This window comes from Hoplias malabaricus, chromosome 4, assembly GCF_029633855.1.
Source record: "Hoplias malabaricus isolate fHopMal1 chromosome 4, fHopMal1.hap1, whole genome shotgun sequence".
NCBI lineage: Eukaryota > Metazoa > Chordata > Actinopteri > Characiformes > Erythrinidae > Hoplias > Hoplias malabaricus.
In genome coordinates this window covers 60,950,625-60,968,618 of record NC_089803.1, presented here as the reverse complement: position 1 = coordinate 60,968,618, position 17,994 = coordinate 60,950,625, and the positions used below count along the sequence as shown (strand labels likewise).

General features: G+C 38.1%; 1 protein-coding gene across 1 annotated transcript in view; it reads right to left on the bottom strand.

Annotated features, from left to right (window-relative positions):
- The window catches only part of fgd6 (FYVE, RhoGEF and PH domain containing 6), a 30,335-nt gene extending 12,434 nt beyond the window's left edge, over window positions 1–17,901 (bottom strand). Inside the window, exons 1-7 of the mRNA XM_066667067.1 lie at window positions 17,684–17,901; window positions 12,607–14,653; window positions 5,665–5,779; window positions 4,589–4,656; window positions 3,938–3,968; window positions 991–1,142; window positions 299–455 (exon numbers count right to left, since the gene is read on the bottom strand). Coding sequence (XP_066523164.1) covers window positions 299–455; window positions 991–1,142; window positions 3,938–3,968; window positions 4,589–4,656; window positions 5,665–5,779; window positions 12,607–14,653; window positions 17,684–17,693 — 2,580 coding nt within the window. The 5' untranslated portion in view covers window positions 17,694–17,901. The remainder of the gene's footprint in view (window positions 1–298; window positions 456–990; window positions 1,143–3,937; window positions 3,969–4,588; window positions 4,657–5,664; window positions 5,780–12,606; window positions 14,654–17,683) is intronic.
- Window positions 17,902–17,994: the final 93 nt, after the last annotated feature.

The window sequence follows — 17,994 nt, the reverse complement described above, 5'->3', positions numbered from 1 at the left end:
ACAACAACAGAGATATAAAGACAGACAAAAACAAACACTATTAGGTTGATCTCAACTTACATGCATTGCTCATTAAGTGAGAGCTTCAGTTGCAACCCTGGAAGCACTATGAAAAAGCTTATACAATATATCAGGGAAATTCCTAAGCTGATGTTGCCATGCACAAAGCATAAAAAGTTTACATAATTTTACCAAATGCATTTATATATATATATATATATATATATATATATATATATATATATATATATATATATATAAAACAATCAATTAGAAACAAACCTATAGTCAGGCCTACCTCAAATTGACGTACAACCGAGGCAAAAGATGGATTTTTGCGACACTGTTCATCCAGAAGTGCCACATTGCGGTCAAACTCCCTGATATAGGTGGAATACATCTTCAGATAAGGCCCTTTCTGGACAAATATATCAGCCAGTCTCTGGTGATCTGACCTAAAGTTAGAGAGATTAGACACTCAAAATTTCTTTTATTTCTCATGATTACACTGTTCCTCACTTATTGTGAATATAATTAATCTATCAAGATAAAGACACACAGATTTTACTATTATTTAAAAGGATGGCCTATAATATTCTGCTACACAATATTTTTTAAATATACAGTATGCTATATTGTGTTCTACAACACATGTTTATTTCTAAAATGTTTGTGATTTAAAACAAAAAATCTTGGATACTGGTTGAGTTTTGAGGATGCATTTATGAAAAAAGGCTTGTCTTTTAACACCTATTGTTTGTTAATAAGGTTAACGTTGTACCTACAGCACAAAAAATAGAGATGCAAGATCAGGGATCCAAATATATCTTTACAGACATACACCTGGAAAACTAAAATTGATTTTTCACAGAAAATAAAACCTCAAGAATGAAGGTTGCATTCAGTTTTTAAATTTATAGATTCCATGCAGTTTCTGTACAGTCTTACTAAACACTGCTGAGTTGTATCAAGGGTTACTGTGTTTTGTACCAGTATGCCACTCTCTCCTCCAGCTCTCTCAGAAGGTCTTTGTTGAGCTCGTAGAGCTGGGGCAGGTAGTAGAGAATTTGATTTAGCACCCGTTCTTCCATGACAGGTTTCCCACTGGCACGTGCTGCCTTGGCAACAGCATCCCGAAAGTCCTACAGTAAATGAAATAGAGAACATACACATGGAACCTGAGTGACTGTATGTTTACAGCAGACAATTTTAGGTCTTTGATCAGCTAGTATTATTTAATATATTATTCAAACATTTGAATGTACTTTATCAACTGATAAGACTGATTGCCTCTTGTTATCCAGGCTAAATATTGCTATCATGATCTAACCTTCAAGGATAAGCAGAAAAAGAAAATTCATAAATACATAATGAAACACATTCACATTACTTTTTGTGCATCTTCTGGTTATGTCAAAGAAAAAAGAAAATAGCATTTTGAAAAACTGTTATTTTAATTGTGTTATAGTGTTATATATATATATATATATATATATATATATATATATATACACATACACACACACAAAAACTGGATTCCCAAAAATTTGGGACACTAAACAAATTGTGAATAAAAACTGAATGCAATGATGTGGAGGTGCCAACATCTAATATTTTATTCAGAATAGAACACAAATCACAGATCAAAAGTTTAAACTTAGAAAATGTATCATTTTAAGGGAAAAATATGTTGTTTCAAAATTTCATGGCGTCCCAACAAATCCCAAAAAAGTTGGGACAAGGCCATTTTTTAACACTGTGTGGCATCCCCCCTTCTTCTTACAACACTCAACAGACGTCTGGGGACAGAGGAGACTAGTTTCTCGAGTTTAGAAATAGGAATGCTCTCCCATTCATGTCTAATACAGGCCTCTAACTGTTCAATCGTCTTGGGCCTTCTTTGTCGCACCTTCCTCTTTATGATGCACCAAATGCAGGCTGGCTATTTCAGTACTGCTCCTACGTAGCCATGATGTTGTGATTGCTGCAGAATGTGGTCTGGCATTATCTTGTTGAAAAATGCTGAGTCTTCCCTGAAAAAGATGACGTCTAGATGGGAGCATATGTTGTTCTAGAACCTGAACATAGTTCTCTGCATTAATGGTGCCTTTCCAGACATGCAAGCTGCCACAAGCACTCATGCAACCTCATACCATCAGTGATGCAGGCTTCTGAACGGAGCGTTGATAACAACTTGGGTTATCCTCGTCCTCTCTGGTCCGGATGACATGGCGTCCCAGTGTTCCATGGAGAACTTCAAATCGTGACTCATCTGACCACAGAACAGTCTTCCATTTTGCCACACTCCATTTTAAAAGATCCCTGGCCCAGGGCAAACGTCTGAGCTTGTGGAGCTTGCTTAGAAATGGCTTCCTCTTTGCACTGTAGAGTTTCAGCTGGCAACGGCGGATGGCATGGTGGATTGTGTTCACTGAAAATGCTTTCTGGAAGTATTCCTGAGCCCATTCTGTTATTTCCTTGACACTGGCATTCCTGTTTGAGGTGCAGTGACATTTAAGGGCCCGGAGATCATGAGCATCCAGTAGAGTTTTATGACCTTGACCCTTACGCACAGCAATTGTTCCAGATTCTTTGAATCTTTTGATGATGTTATGCACGGTTGATGATGATAACTTAAAAGTCTTTGCTATTTTATGCTGGGTAACACCATACTGGTATTTCTGCTCAACAATGATGGAATTGGTGATCCTCTTACCATCTTGGCTTCATCTTGTTGTCAATTGACCTAATTAGTGTTAATTGGTCTTCCAGCTGTTTGTTATATGCTCAATTTCCTTTTTCCAGCCACATATTGCTACCTGTCCCAACTTTTTTAAAATGTTACATTTACTCAGATTAAACTTTTGATCTGTCATCTATGTTCTATTACGAATAAAATATTGACATGTTCCATCTCCACATGATTGTATTCAGTTTTTATTTTGTATATATATATATACACAAAACATATATATATATATATATATATATTTACAACTTATCATGTATTGTACTGTAAATAGATGACAATTGCAACAATGACTGTTAGCAATATAAGATGTAATATGACATATAAGCCATAAATTAACCGTTTTGGAGGAATATTTTGAGTTAATTTTGCAGCAACATTGTTAAATATAATTAATTGTTTGATTTTTTATTTTGGGTAGTATTAAACGTAATATTTATAAGTTTAGAAACAACTTTTTGAACAACACTCCACCACAAACAACAAGAAAGCAAAAAGCGCCTTGAAATATTTATGCATAATTCACACAACCACACACTCTGCATTCTCAGAGTATTGAGATCAGTTTTCATGTGAAGAGCCCAGGAGAATCTATTTAAGAGTTCTGGAATGAGGATAATCTCTTTCTCATTCACACACAAACAGACACACACACACTTCTCTGGGGCAGCTGTTAAGGGTCACAGCCAACTGCGTGGGTTGTAGAAAGGGTGGGTGTGTCCTCTTTCCTAAAAATCTCATCATCACTCCCTTCTTTGTCTCACTACATCTTGCATTGTTTCTATCCCAGTATTTGTTTTGTTTGTTTTCTCCCTGCTCTATGAGCTCTCTTTCATTCTGCACATCTCTTTCCTTCTCTCATTTCATTCAGCCCCATTCCCTCTGTTTCTGATCCTCTTTAAGCCTTGTGCAGTCTCCACTCCTCCCCACTCATTACAGCTTTTGCTGAAATAAAGGAACAGGTGTGGGAGCGTGTGTGTTTCAGTGTATATACTTTGCTTAAGCTTTTCCGGTGACCTAACAGAGTAAACACCAACAAATCTCTTCAAAAATCTCCTAAAATCTATAGCCCTTACAATATAAACAAAACCTTTTTTTTCAATTTTATATAAAACATCTGTGCTTTTCTAAATATCAGATTTTTTTTCTCTAAACTTGAAACATTTGTCTGCATTTATTGCAACTTACAATGTGTAGCAACTTCAGAACATCCACAAATCTGTAAGGGACAGAAGCAATATATAATTTTTAAACACTGTCATTATGTCATAGTTGAAACAAAAAAGGAATTTTAATTGTTACAAGATTTTAACAAGACATAAATTTCCAATTTTTCTGGTTCAACAACAGAATACCAAATGCTTACATGCAAGTAAATAATTTGTAAAAATGTTATGTTATGACAGTAATGACATGTACCATAATAAAGACTAGGGCTGTCAAACTTATTCAGCAAACTAAATTATTAACATTTCAACACTCTCAATCATATTCAGCTTTTTAAATTATTTTTATATTCAGCATCATCAGCCTGCTAATCTGGAAGAAACAATGAAAAATTAGCAATGATCAAACTATTAAAAGAAACAGCAAATTTCAAAGTTTACTTCTTTTAAAAGACATTTTTACTTTTACAATTTCGCTTTCTCTCTCACTGGATACTGGTGACAAATATCTTTTGTGCGTTCATGTGGACATGTATTCACAGGATGAGTTATACTTATGCAAAAATGTGTAAGTCATAAATCAAAGACTGCAATCAAACAGAGGTTTACTGTGATTAATTCTTTACATTGGCTGAGAACTTCAAAATTAACACAACACATTTGGTGTACTTACACTTTCTCAGAGCTCATGATCTCCATTGCAATGTGGACCACTTTATTCCTCTTTGCCTTCTCTATCTCCTAATTAAAGGAACATTGACATATAGACAGCAATATAATAACAATTTTTAACAGCTGTAATATATGTAGTATATCAAACTTACACATTCATTGCATCCAACCATCTTTGACGACCAAGAACACACAGCGTCATATAGGTACAAACTTTGAGACTCCTCGCTCTACATTACTGTCCCCACCTCCCCACACACACACACACAGTCTTTTTTTGGATGCAGGGTGGTCTGTGTGTTTTAAAAGGGTCAACCACAGCTTTATACACACTTGTTATTCTTGCATGCAGCTGATCAGGTACTTAACATTTTCAAGTAAAATAAATATTTTAGGGCTGGTAATTTAAAAAAATGAATGGATTCATCGAACATCTTGTGCAATAGAAAGAGAGAGTTAGTTAGTTATGATATTTAAACTCAAAAGGTAGGAACACTGTGTTTACATCCCTAGATAATACAGCTAACACATCACTACACTCTGTAAAAAGTGAGAGTTATGGGAGGAAGCTTTGGCCAAATTTGGAAAGATGTTTAAAATAGCATTAAATAAATTAAGGCATTTAATTAGTTGCGTTAATGTGTTCACTTTGACAGCACTAACATATTTAACTACACAAATTCTGTTTTGGAAATAAATTCTTATACAGGCATGATGTTAATTTAACTATTTTCAAAACCTTTATTTATCAACCAAATTAATTATAGTGTTTTAAAAGCACTATACTGTTATTCCTCATACTTCTTGTTGTACCTTCTTCCTATTATACTTCTCTAGTTTTCAGCAATTGATACAGCCCAAACCACTTAACAACTCCTTGCACTTCCCTCTCCCTCTTGTTCCTCACGCTTCTCTCTGACTCTCCCATCTTACTCTCCTCTCTCACTCCTCACTTTTTAAAAATTCCCCTAGCACCTTTCAAGAGAAAATTATGCACATTCTTACCATACTCCTTTACTATGTTAAAGAAATGTGACACACATCCTCTTATGGCTTGTTGCTTTCTAAATCTGATACCTCTTTGTCCCTGGACAGGTCCAGATCTTTGCTGGAGCTGGAGCTGTTATCATCCTCTTCCTCATTAGAGCTCAGATCTTGCTCTTCCTCAGAAAGGTCACCACCCATCTGAGCCCTGTCAGAAAGCAGGAAGTCGCATTGAGTCTGTCACATCACTACGGAAACCAGATGGACCTCACATCCACATTCACTTTGGTAGAGCTGTGTGCCAGATTCAAATGACATGCTCTGATAATTTTGATGAAGTTACAAAACCGTCAAAACAAATCTTCTACTGGCAACACATGAACATTGCACTGTAAACTGTATATAGTTTTTTATTCATTTCTTGAGGTTAAATGTGTACAAAAAAAACGCCCCCAATATATTCAATTGTACAAAACATGAACTGTGCATTACAACATGCAGATGTATTTTCTCAGTAGAGGATATTTTAATAATTTTCTCTTCAATAATCACAATCAATATAAAGAGTCATTTGACAAGGGGCAAAGAACTGTATACACACACATATTGCTGCAAAGAATCAAAAACTAAAATCAAATTCTTAACATCACAAAAAAGACTGACAAATTAATTCAGTCTAGAAACCTTTTCACATATAATTCAATATATTCAAGCGTATAAAATTTAGGGTGTAAGGAAATACAGTTTCAAAACGTTAATAAAGTTGTCCTTCCTGTGTCTTATCTAATGCTGAAATAAAATACATTAAAATGTATTAAAAGAAAGAAATGTATTTATTTACAAATAAATAAAATCCTTTTATTGTGTGTGGAAAAATGTTCCTTGCTTCTGTACATTTTATTGGTGTAGAGTGAGTAATCCATTTTTGAAGAACTAGTTTCTCACACTAACACCTTCTTTTATGTTTCTCTTCTCCCTATCCGTTTCTCCTGTTCTTCCCATCACACACACCCCATGCTGTCTTTTGCTTTACTCCTCTCTACCCCCCGCCCCCACCTACCCATAACTCTCTCACTCTCACCCTCTCTCTCTACTCTTCTATACCCCATTTCTCCTTTTCTTCTCCTTGCCCAATCTCTCTCATTCTCTCTCTCCTGCAGGCAAACAGAGCTCCTCTTGTTTACTGCCAGAGGCAGCTTATATAAACTCACTCTGTAAAGGAACTCCACAGAGAACCAACACGCGCACACACACAGTTTAATGTTTTGACTAGGCTCTGAGTCAATGCTAAACCAATAAATTTAGTATTAAACTGCGCAAGAGATGCTGCATGTAACAGAAATCCCCATCAATACTTAAATAATATTTCTCTAGGAATGGCTGTTTAAATATATGCTAATTTGGGAGAACATTGGGTCCCATGTACCATACTTAGCTGTCTATATGATAAGGAAAAATAAAGTCATAGTATTAATAACAGTAATAATAATAATAATAATAATAACAACAACATCTGATAGTTACTGTGAAAAAATACCTTTAGTACATCAGAACTAACGGTTGTTATGCAAACAGAGTGTATGCACATGACATTACGACTGGAATAATTGCAGTTATGCCCACTGAGTTGCTTTGGCAGTATTCAGTGTGAATGCAACCACATCAAATAAACATCTAAATCTGTGAATGGTTGATATGGACTTTACGGATAGATTAAGCAAGAATTCCGAACAATGAACTACACATTTTGTCTCCCCACTCTGGTCCTAACTGCAAACTTTAATGCTGCTGCATGTTAACTTGTCTTTCGGAGTCATGACATAAACTGGTAGCTGTTAAAACTGTCCCCCAGCTACCAGGAGTATCAATGGTGGTTCACACTTTGTGTTTTACCCTCACAGATATCTATCCTTACTGAGTGGCAGCATCTATCTTCCTTCAAATGTTACATAGTGCAGTTTATGCATTGCTGAGCCCGGAGAAGCAGCAATAGAGGCTGTATTCTCCCCATTATAGGTCAGCATTGCAATGATTTTGAAGTTGTACCAAAAAAGTTGGGACCGCTGTGGTTTTGAAAGTTAAATGTTTTCCAATGTTTGCTTATTTTAGGGTTTTAGCTGCTCAGGGTCTTTATTAGTGTTTTATATTCTATAATGCACCAGTTGTTTTCAATGGGTGACAGGTGTGGACTAGTTTAGCTCATGGACTCTTTTGCTAAGGAGCCATGCTGGTGTAATTCATACAGAATGTGAAAGACACACATGTTGCTCCAAAACCTTTATATATAGTTCAGCATTAACCATGCTTTCAAAGAAGTAACCTATGCCATGAACTAGGGCTGTACCTTATCATATCGTTAGCAATAATATTGTCATAATTTTTAAAGCAATATAAAAATAACTATATTGTGTAATAGAGATATTCTGACTTGTTTACGTAATGACATCATGCAGTTAAACATAATCTGTCCTAAGTTCCTTACATGAGTGATTTAGACCCAGTGAAGTACAGTGGAAAGTGGCTCTAAGGTGGAAGAATTTGCTCCAAAAAAAGAGGAGTGACTTCAGTCATATGGAGGTATGTACAATAAACAATGATAGTGTAAAAATATATTTATTATAATCATACACAAGATGTAAAATATCTTATGCCGATCCATTAAAGCTTCACATACGGCCCACCACACTCTCTTCCTACCTGCAGCCACCAAAATTCCTGTTGAATCCTACACCTCAACACTAAGGTTTCTGTAGCCGTTTATGATCCGTTCAGCAACCGGCTATCCTTAACAACAACGGTTATTCATAGTGCTCAGGCCATGAGTACCCAAACCAGCCACAGTATCACTAGCTCTTCATAGGTGTCATCAGGCAGGCACCTCCTCTTGTTGGTGTTTCACAGAATTAAGCCTACAACACCTCCAGAAGGCTCAACAGTGAAGTCTGGTGTCCCAGACCCACCCTGCTCCAAGCCAGTTTTACAGTCCTACCTTATCCTTTACCATCAACAACTGTAAATCCACACTGGCCTCCCTGGTGAGTAAGGCTGTACCTAGCCCCAGTGGCACTGTTAATGCATGCTCAGTGCCACTCAGTATTTTACTACTACAGCTAGATTCTCCCATCGAAGCCATTTGCACACTATACCTCCACCTCCTTCTCGCAAATAAAACTAGTCATCATTTGCCTTCTCTCTGGTGATGTTGCCTTCCTAAAAACTTTTCGAGAATCACCTGACACAAGGCCTGCTCTTCCGCATTGTACTTGGCCAATCACATCCCTTAGTTCTAATGGGCTCCTAGCTACCTGCATGGCCACTTTGGATTTCACATCCTTCCTGTTTTTGTGATTGGTGTTGCTGCTTTTATCACTAAATCTTTCGATCCTTACAAAATCATCTCGTGACTCACCTTTGCACATTTAAAATTCCTCAACTATACTTTTGAGTGGTAACTCCATTACCCCTCTCCTATACCATGCCACGCTACTTAAACACTGCGGCAACCCTAGGCCACTTCCTCATGGCTTTGTTAATAACCCTTTCCATCCTCTCTTCTTATGTGACTGAAACATCATAAACTGTCAATGGCCACCAAATACGAAGCAGTAAGCCACAATTTCAACTTCCCTGGCAAACACTATCTGTCAATGCTATTAACAGCTTTCACTAGTTCAGTTTTTAGTCCCACATGTTCTGTATCGTTTAGCACTGCACTATACCATCTACCTAAACTCTTCACTGGTCTCTCCAGTACTGTAGGGATCATTTCTCCTTCCATCCAAAATTTTCCTACACAAAAGTTTTCCTTTGACAATCGACAGACTTTAGACTTGCTTTGTTTACGTTTCAGCCTAGCCAACCTTAGATTATCATTTAACTTCTCCAGCAATCGCCGTGTGCAAGGCACAGTAGTCGTTAACATCGTCATGTCATCCAATTGGGGTGAACTGAGTACTGTCATGCAACCTTTCCCTGCCTACAGCCCACTTAGAGGCCCTAATTACTACCTCCATTGCCATTCTAAATGCTAATGATAAAATCGTACATCCAGCCAGTATACCTATTTCTAATTGCTGCTGTGATGTAACAAATTCCCCTGTATTAAAGCAAAACTGAATATCCTCAAAGTATGCTTTAATCATTCTAGTAATCTTATCTGGCACCTGGAAGAATTCAAAAGCTTTCCACATAAGTTTATGTGGCACTGAGCCAAATGCATTAACTAAATTTAGGAAAACAACATGTAAATCCCTACCCTCTTTCTTAGCTGTCTGAATCTTATGCCAGATCATGCTGCCATGTTCCAAACACCCTGCAAACCCAGAAATCCCTACCTTTTGGACAGATAGATCAATAAATTTGTTTGCTTTCAAATAAAGTCTCCATGCTATTACACTAAAAAAATTACCCTTACATTAAAAAGACTTATGCTCTAAACTGTTCTATACCCACAGCATCCTTCTTTTTGGGGATAAGAATACTGGCTGCTCTTCTCCACACTTTTCGAATGATCCCTTTCATCCAATCAGCAACCATCAACCTCCACATAAACTTCAAGACGTCAGGTGCATACTTTTACACCCGATATGGCACACCATTAGTGCATGGAGCAGAATCTGCCTTTACATGACATACCACATATTGAATCTAACTCCATTTTGGTAGGCTAACCTCCATTTTCAGCTCGATTTCACCTAATGGAATATCCCATGGCAACTGCTCCTCTGCCTCATCTTTATCTGTAGACACACTATTGAAATGTTCCTCTAATTCCCTCTTTCCAATTTTTAAACTCCCAGATTTCTCCTTACAAAATAAAGTCTTTGCAAAATTAAATCGATCCCTAATGAACGCTGCCCATGCATGTTCTTTCTTTTTCCTCAAGTTCTTTGCTCTTCTTAACACTGTCAGCCTACCCTTAAGCTCAGTCTGTAGTACCTTAATGCCCTCTCGTTACTGTTCCCTTACTCACCTCCACTGCTTTCTAAGAGCCCTTAACTCCTGAATTAGTTTATCTCTTTATACTTGCCGTATTGACCTTACTCTGTCAAGTTCCCCTCTGCTGACCCCTTAAAACCAACCAATGTAACTTTCCAATCATGAGTTATATACTTCCACCCTACCTTATCTACTGCAGCTGGCCATTTTACCTTTATTCTCTGACCAATTCCTTTGTCTTTCACCCCTGGTTTTATCCTCTCCTGCTCTCCACCATCCCTCTGATCAACATTAGATTCACCTTCCTGTACATTTGTGCTGGTATTCTCCTCAGTAGTAGCAGAGGTGTTAATATCCTGTGAACTGTGGTGAGTAACCTGTCGCTGGACTTCAGCCAACTGATTTGAACAACCCCATAACAAGTATTGTTTAATGTGGGGCTCCTGTACTCCCTTAGCCAAGCACCTTCCCATTCCTTGATGAATCCTCAGTCCTCTTACTGATGTCACCTTTTCCCAACCGCACACACAAGTCTGCAACCTCTTTCCACCTCCTACCACCCCAGTTGCCTCTATGTTTATCTCTTTTCTCATAGTCAAAGCTGTTCCATTGTCCATTGCCATGTAATCCTCCTGTGAGTCATTGTCCATCCCTGCTCTCGCAGACTCAATGGGTATTGAATCTATATGTCGCATTTATTGGTAGCATCTACATGGTTGATCACACCATGGTTGCTGCTGCCATGGGTTGCTAGCCCATGGCAGCCCCACAAAGGTTTATTACCCTATGTCAGCTGTCTTGCCAAGCTGCCACAAGGTCTTTCCCTTGTTGTCAGCTGCTCTGTTCACAGCTGTCACTAAGAAACCTAGATAAGAAATTATAATCATACACAAGATAAGATGTAAATTATCCTGTGCCAATCCAATAGAGTAATATAATGTTTATTTTGTTACAATAGTGTGTTTTTGAAATCAATACAAGTTTCTTTTTCAGTATTTTCTCCAATAATATTGTTCTCTCCAAACTACCCTGAAATATTGTGATATTATTTTATGGCAATATCGCCCACCCCTACCATGCACACTTATTGCACCCCCATATCATCACGGAAGACGGCTTTTGAACTGTGCACTTAGGAAACTTATGGACTCTCTCCTCTTTAGCCCAGAGGATATATCATTTATTATTTCCCAAACAAAATCAAAGTTTGATTTATCATTTCTGGATCTAATTTATATATGGTTCCTTTTTAGCATTTGTGAGTTTTAGCTTGTGTTTGTTTAAGTATTATTTATTTATTTAACGTTACCAGTCTTTATTTGCCCATCACAGCTTTTTGGAATGTGTTGCTGGCATCAAATTCAAATATAAATATAAATATCAAATAAATATATATAAAGTATAGTACAGATATGTAGTGTTACTGCACAAAAATGCTTAGAAAAAGCAACAGCCAGAATTTAATTAGAAGTTCTTCAAGTTATGACTTGACTATATTGTAATAACAATAGCCTTAATAGGCTAAAAGATAATACAAGTGTGTGGGTGAGAGGAAAATAAAGCAATAAAGCAAGTGAGGGATAGAGTACTGTGTGGGAAAGAGAGAATGAGAGTGAGAGAGAATGAGAGAGAGAGAGGTTATATTCCAAAGGCTCGGCCCTCTCTCTCCTCTCCAGACATTTCCTGCTCTGGCCACTGAAAATAACCCACAGGAAAGCAAACCAGCCCGGACTCAAAGACTGAACTATTACAGTCCCTGTTTCAACTCAATCCATTTTTTCTTTTTCTTTATAACAAAACAAATTCCATTTGGCATTGTTTGTTTTCTTGGTTCTGCAAAGCCACACACATTCAAAACCTGCCACAGACTACATAATCATATGGAATAGGTTTTATGAGAGAAATGCTTACAATACTTACAAAACAATAAATATTGTTTCATCAAACAAAACCTTGGCAAACATAACCTTATTTCATTGAAAAGTAGACATGAAAATCAAACACTATAATAATAATAATTATTATAATAATAATTCACTGCCTACTCAAACTTTTGTTGAGCCGTCTATTTACACATACATACAACTTGGCACTTACCTGTGCAATTCATATGGTTCCTGCACTTCATAGACTCCAGTGTCTTCATTCTGACTGGAGTAGACCCAAGGCAAATTCATGTATTCTGGGATTTCCTCATAAAGTGGAACATTCTCATACTCAACACCACAGTCTCCTTCACCATCATCCTGAGGTGCCTCCTCGTCGGCTGAATTAACTTTGCTGTTGGTTGAAGTTTTTATGTGATCGTCAGACTCTATGCTGGCGCTGGTGCAGTCTAGAGACTGGCCACTTTTCAGCAGTTTTGGGAGCAGCCGGACACAAGCCCGTAATTCTAGGAGTTTTCTCAGGCTGCGCCTTTGCTCTGAACGCACAAGTTGCTCAGATCCTGAAGAACATGTGGTTGAGTCCACTCGCAGAAGATCAGCAGAGGAAAAGGATTTCGCTCTCTGCTTGACCAAGAATGGCTTTGTTCCACTGGCCTGTGGCTGGCTACTGCTGCGATTTGGCTGCTGTTTGCCAAAAAGAGGTATTCCTGAAAGGGTGATGCGCCAGGATGATGTCTTCTCGTTTGGAGGAGCAGGCAACTCTCTGAAAACAGCAGGACTAGTCTCAGGTGGTGGGGCAGGTGCTTGCATAGGTGGGTTTTGTTTCTTCAACAATGACGATGCAGGCATGCTGTGTCTTTGCGGCTTTTTGGGAATGACCTTTGGAGACTTTTCCTCTTCAGAAGATGCCTTTGTTATTGTTGCAACTTCAGGCCTGCAACCAAGTTTGATTTGCTTAGGTAAACTCCTGGTGATGGGGTATCGAGCAAAATTGCCATAAGCACCATCTTTATCTTCATCATGATTGTTTTCATCATCTTCCTGTTCCTTGCTGATCATCTTTTCCGGATTACAAGTGTCAGAGTGATCGGACAGGATCAGATTGTCCAGTGAGCAAGAAGTAAAATTACCTTTTTGTGGGAGTGATTTTTGTCGAGGTGGTGGGGCTGGTGGTTGTAGCACCTCCTCCTCCTCCTCCACAGCTGTGTCAATGGAAATGGAGGTCCCATCATTGACAGTATCAGAGCTGTGAGTGTGGTGTGTGTTAACATTACTTACATAGTATGTGCAATGGGTCTGTGCAATAGGTTGGTCTGTGTTGTGGGTCGATTCTGAGAATTGGGATGGGTTTTCCTTGTTATCCTTGTTATGTGGTGAAGCTGGAGGAGTGTCTGGAAGTGTACTGCAAGATGCTAATGGAGTTTCTTGCGATGCATCTTCAAAATTGTTGTGTATTGTGTCTGTCTGGAAGTCTTTGACTGACTGTGTGGGCATTTCTGGAGAAGAATCCTCAACCACATTCTGACGAATAAGCAGAGCTCTTCGAGGCCGCCGAGGTTGGGGCACAGGAAGGGGCTTACTTGGGGGTGCAGGCACATTAACCTCAGATTGTGGATTGTTGGCACTGGAGCAGTTTGTGTGTGAAGCTATAGACTGACACTGTTCAACAGGTTGATCTTGTTCCTGGTGGGATTTGTCTGTTGGAGCATTTAACTGAACACAAGTGGGGGTTGGGGGATTCGCTTGAGTTTGTGCATGATCCTTAATGAGTACGGGAGTAATTGTTTCTTTATGTACATCTGTAGGAGCTACTTGATCCTTCATACTATTGTAGATGACCTCCAGTGTTGTGCATTTTTCACCTTTTAGTGCATCATCCTCTACTGTTTTACTTCTTTCCTCAGAACCTTCAGATTTGCCATTACCTATATAATGACTTTGAGAGGTGGGCTGTATGATGTAATGTAAGAGGTTTGAAGAGGGAATAGATAGACCCCCATTTTTTGAAAAAGTTTTTTTGGAAAGGTTTTGTCTAACCTGTCCTGGGCTTTGGGAGGTGGATGGAGAATGCTTCTGGAGTGCTTTAGGGCTCTTTTTAGGCAGAAATGGTTTTGGGGCTACAGCAGGTTTACCCCGTTTTACTGCAGATGGAGATGGAGAAGGCAGTAAGGTTTCAGGTTTAGGGGCAATTGGAGGAGGGGCAGGCTTTTGTGGTGGAAGCAGCCTGGGTTTGGGGGCAACAGGTGGCTTCTTCATACCTATGAAATCAAGAGGACAAGTTACAACGTTTCACAAAGAAACAAAATGGCTATGTTATTAGACAGATGTGGAAAAAAAAGTTTTCATTTGATATAAAATATTTTCACATAATATACTACTTATGTATACTAATTATTATATACAATGTACTAATATATTACTCCAGACAGTCAAGTTCCACTACTCCACAGCCTAATACTAGGGTGGGTATATACAATTCCAACCCACAATTGACATTGACCTTATACTCACATACAGCTGCTCCAGAGCATCAATTTTTTTCTATAGACACTGCCCAATTTGTAAGTGTGGAGTTGAAAGTTTGTGTCAGCAATCAGTGTACCTTAAAGTAGCAGAAATTAGCTGTTTATGACACCTGCATTTTGCCAACAATTAAGAGCATAATTTAATTTGGATAAAATCTGAATTAGCCAGTTGAAAAGACCTGGAGAATGCTTCATGTGCAGAATGTTTCCAGCTCTAGTTCTGCTAACCCCAGGCACAGCCCGACCTGGTGTTTATCTAGATGTAAAACGCCTGCTTTAACACATGAATGGCTTGGTGGTCTGCTAATAGTGTCAGGCATGTAAATGCCAAGAAAATGCTCACCCACATTGAAGAGCTACTCCAGACTAGGAGTCACTACTGTATGAAAAAGAGGCGAATTCCCCAGTAAACCCACTCATGTTATAACCATACTGCCACATTTACTTTGAAATATTTTGTGAGAGAAAAAGTAATGGGAAAGTTAAAATAGCACTTTAATCACTACACAAACACCTTCACCTGTTACTCAACTATATTATTTAGGCTACATTATAGAAAAGTTGGTCTACATCTAGAAACATTTTGAGCACAATGGAAATCTTTTTTATATTTGTTTGTGCTTGACTTGTTTTTTATATTGTATTATGGGATATTTTAAAATGCTATAATAAAATGCATCGGTCACTATATAAATGCCATGTTGAAATCCACCTTAAGGAAAATAATAAATATCTTCCTGCAGTGTTTAAAGCCAAATTATCAGTCTCCATAAAGACTCTTAAATCTGTCTTAGAACAGAATGTAGGAAGGTTGATCTCTAGTACCCACTACTCTATAGCCTAAAATGCATAGTTAAATGTCCTCTAGGAAAACCAAAGGTTTCTGGCTTGTTGTCAAAGAAGAGATCAAGTGCTCTACACATCTGAAGGAATATAGTCTAGTTCATATTGAGGAACTCACAGCAAGAAGCCACAATGAAGACAGTATCTGAGATGCATAAGCTTGGTATAATTCCCTAGTTTACTTGGCGTTGCTTGTTTATGCTCTGTGGGAAGCAATCCAAGACAAATGAGGGAGAGCAGCTTGGCCCGAGATGCCTCTCTCTTTGGTTTCAAAATAAAGATGATTGCCCTTTCTTCTCTGAAAAGGATTCTCAAGACTGACTTTGCATGAACAAAACACTTAAAGGGCCCATGCCTTTAATTAACATTTTAGTGCATTTTTAAATAAGAGTTTGAGACAGTGCATTAAAATATATAAAGTTTCTAAATGTACTCTTTGTTTACTCTCCAGCCAATATGTGCACACAAGGAAGCTGCAGAAGACAAAAGCTGTAGAAACTACTCATAATTAGGAACTTAATTTCAAACTGCAATCATAACTATTGTGGGAGGCACCGATTGTATAATCCCATAGAAAAACTTAAATGAAATGGGATTTTCTGGTACAGCTGTACAGATCACCTTAAGCCCACCATGCCCAATGCCAAGCATGGGTTGTAGATGAGAATATTTTTGAGCCCCCATTCCATCACACACATACACATCTTTTGCTTCAAGACTCCACTGAATCTTATTTGAAACATAGAAATTCATCAACAATGAAACTTTTTCTTGAACAAAACAAAATAAATAGACCAACAAATTTCACAGTGGAATTATTACAAGTGACATGTTATATATCTCATTAATTTGCCTTGCTAAACATCCAGCATCAGTAGACATACATCAAGTTTTTACATAAATGGTCCAACATCTTTGTAATGAAACATGCAACTCGTCACTGTCCTTAAAGATATACATGATATGGTCAGAGAAGTGTTTTTATTATTGCAATAACAAAATGTTGTCATATTACCCAGCTTTAACACTAAGCATGTTTACAACAGATGTGGAAATGGTTGCATTTTATTTCTGCAAGAGTGCCGCTTCTAAAGGATAGAGAGAGGTTGGAAAATGGTCATGCAGAAGTGAGTTATGACTGGTTTTGATCCATAAACCCACACAGACGTCACAAATGGACCTCAGGGGGTGGAATACAGCACAGCAAGAGGAAAGTGTAGAGTATCTGCTCTTTAATCGAACGGCAAATAGAGTTACAAGTAGTTTTGACTTAGAAAGCGTTGAAATACAGATATAAAAACGCATGTTCGCACTCTCTACAGGGCATGAGGAGCGAGTCATCGAGCGGATGTGCTGAGATAACCAAGTTCCCAGCTCAGTACTTTTGTTGACCATGGAAAACGTTATGGGTCCTACATACTTAAAGCAGTTAAAAGGGCAATGCTACTTATTTAAAATGGAAGGGTTCCCAAAAGACTGTAAGGCTGGGATTAGTTCGGGTGGTGAGAAAAACGAGGTAATCCATTCCAAATGCGAGACAAAGAATAAAAAAAAATTCTCATCAGGTCTTACAGTTCCAAGAGAACAACACAACACCCCCCCTCTCCCCTCTTCAAAAAAAGGGAAAAGAAAAAAAAAACACTTTTAAATAGAAGCGCTATAAATCGAGAGAAACTCTCACAATCAAAAGCATGATGGGAGTTATGTTAGCCGTGGTCTAAAGCTAAAACCAATGTTAGTGTTGAACCTTTGCTGAAACTCTAGCGGCTGATGTTATAAACGTTAACTTTACACGACTCCCCGACGAATTCGTCAAATACTTTTTAAGTTAGTCTAAACATACTAGTGATACCGTAACACAACCCGACCCCCACAGTAAAATCACAATTTTTGCTCGCGTTATTCCTCAAGGAAACTAACCTGTACTCATGATCCCCAAACGTCTCCCTTCCTACTCCATGAATGAGCTGCTTTCAGGGGAATTCCTCCACATTTGCTTCTTTAAGCCCAGTATATTCCATTATTAGTCAAAACGCAGAAAATAACGTTAAATCGTTTACAGAACAACATCTGAGCGAAATCGGTTGGCGTAAAGAAGATAAAACAAGACAAAAAAAAACCACAATCACTTGGTTTCCATTCAGTCTTTATCCAGCACTTTGTGGTTAAAAAAAAAAAAAAAAACGGTTCTCCGTTTCACCACTTGGGGGTTCGTATCCCGTAGTGATTTG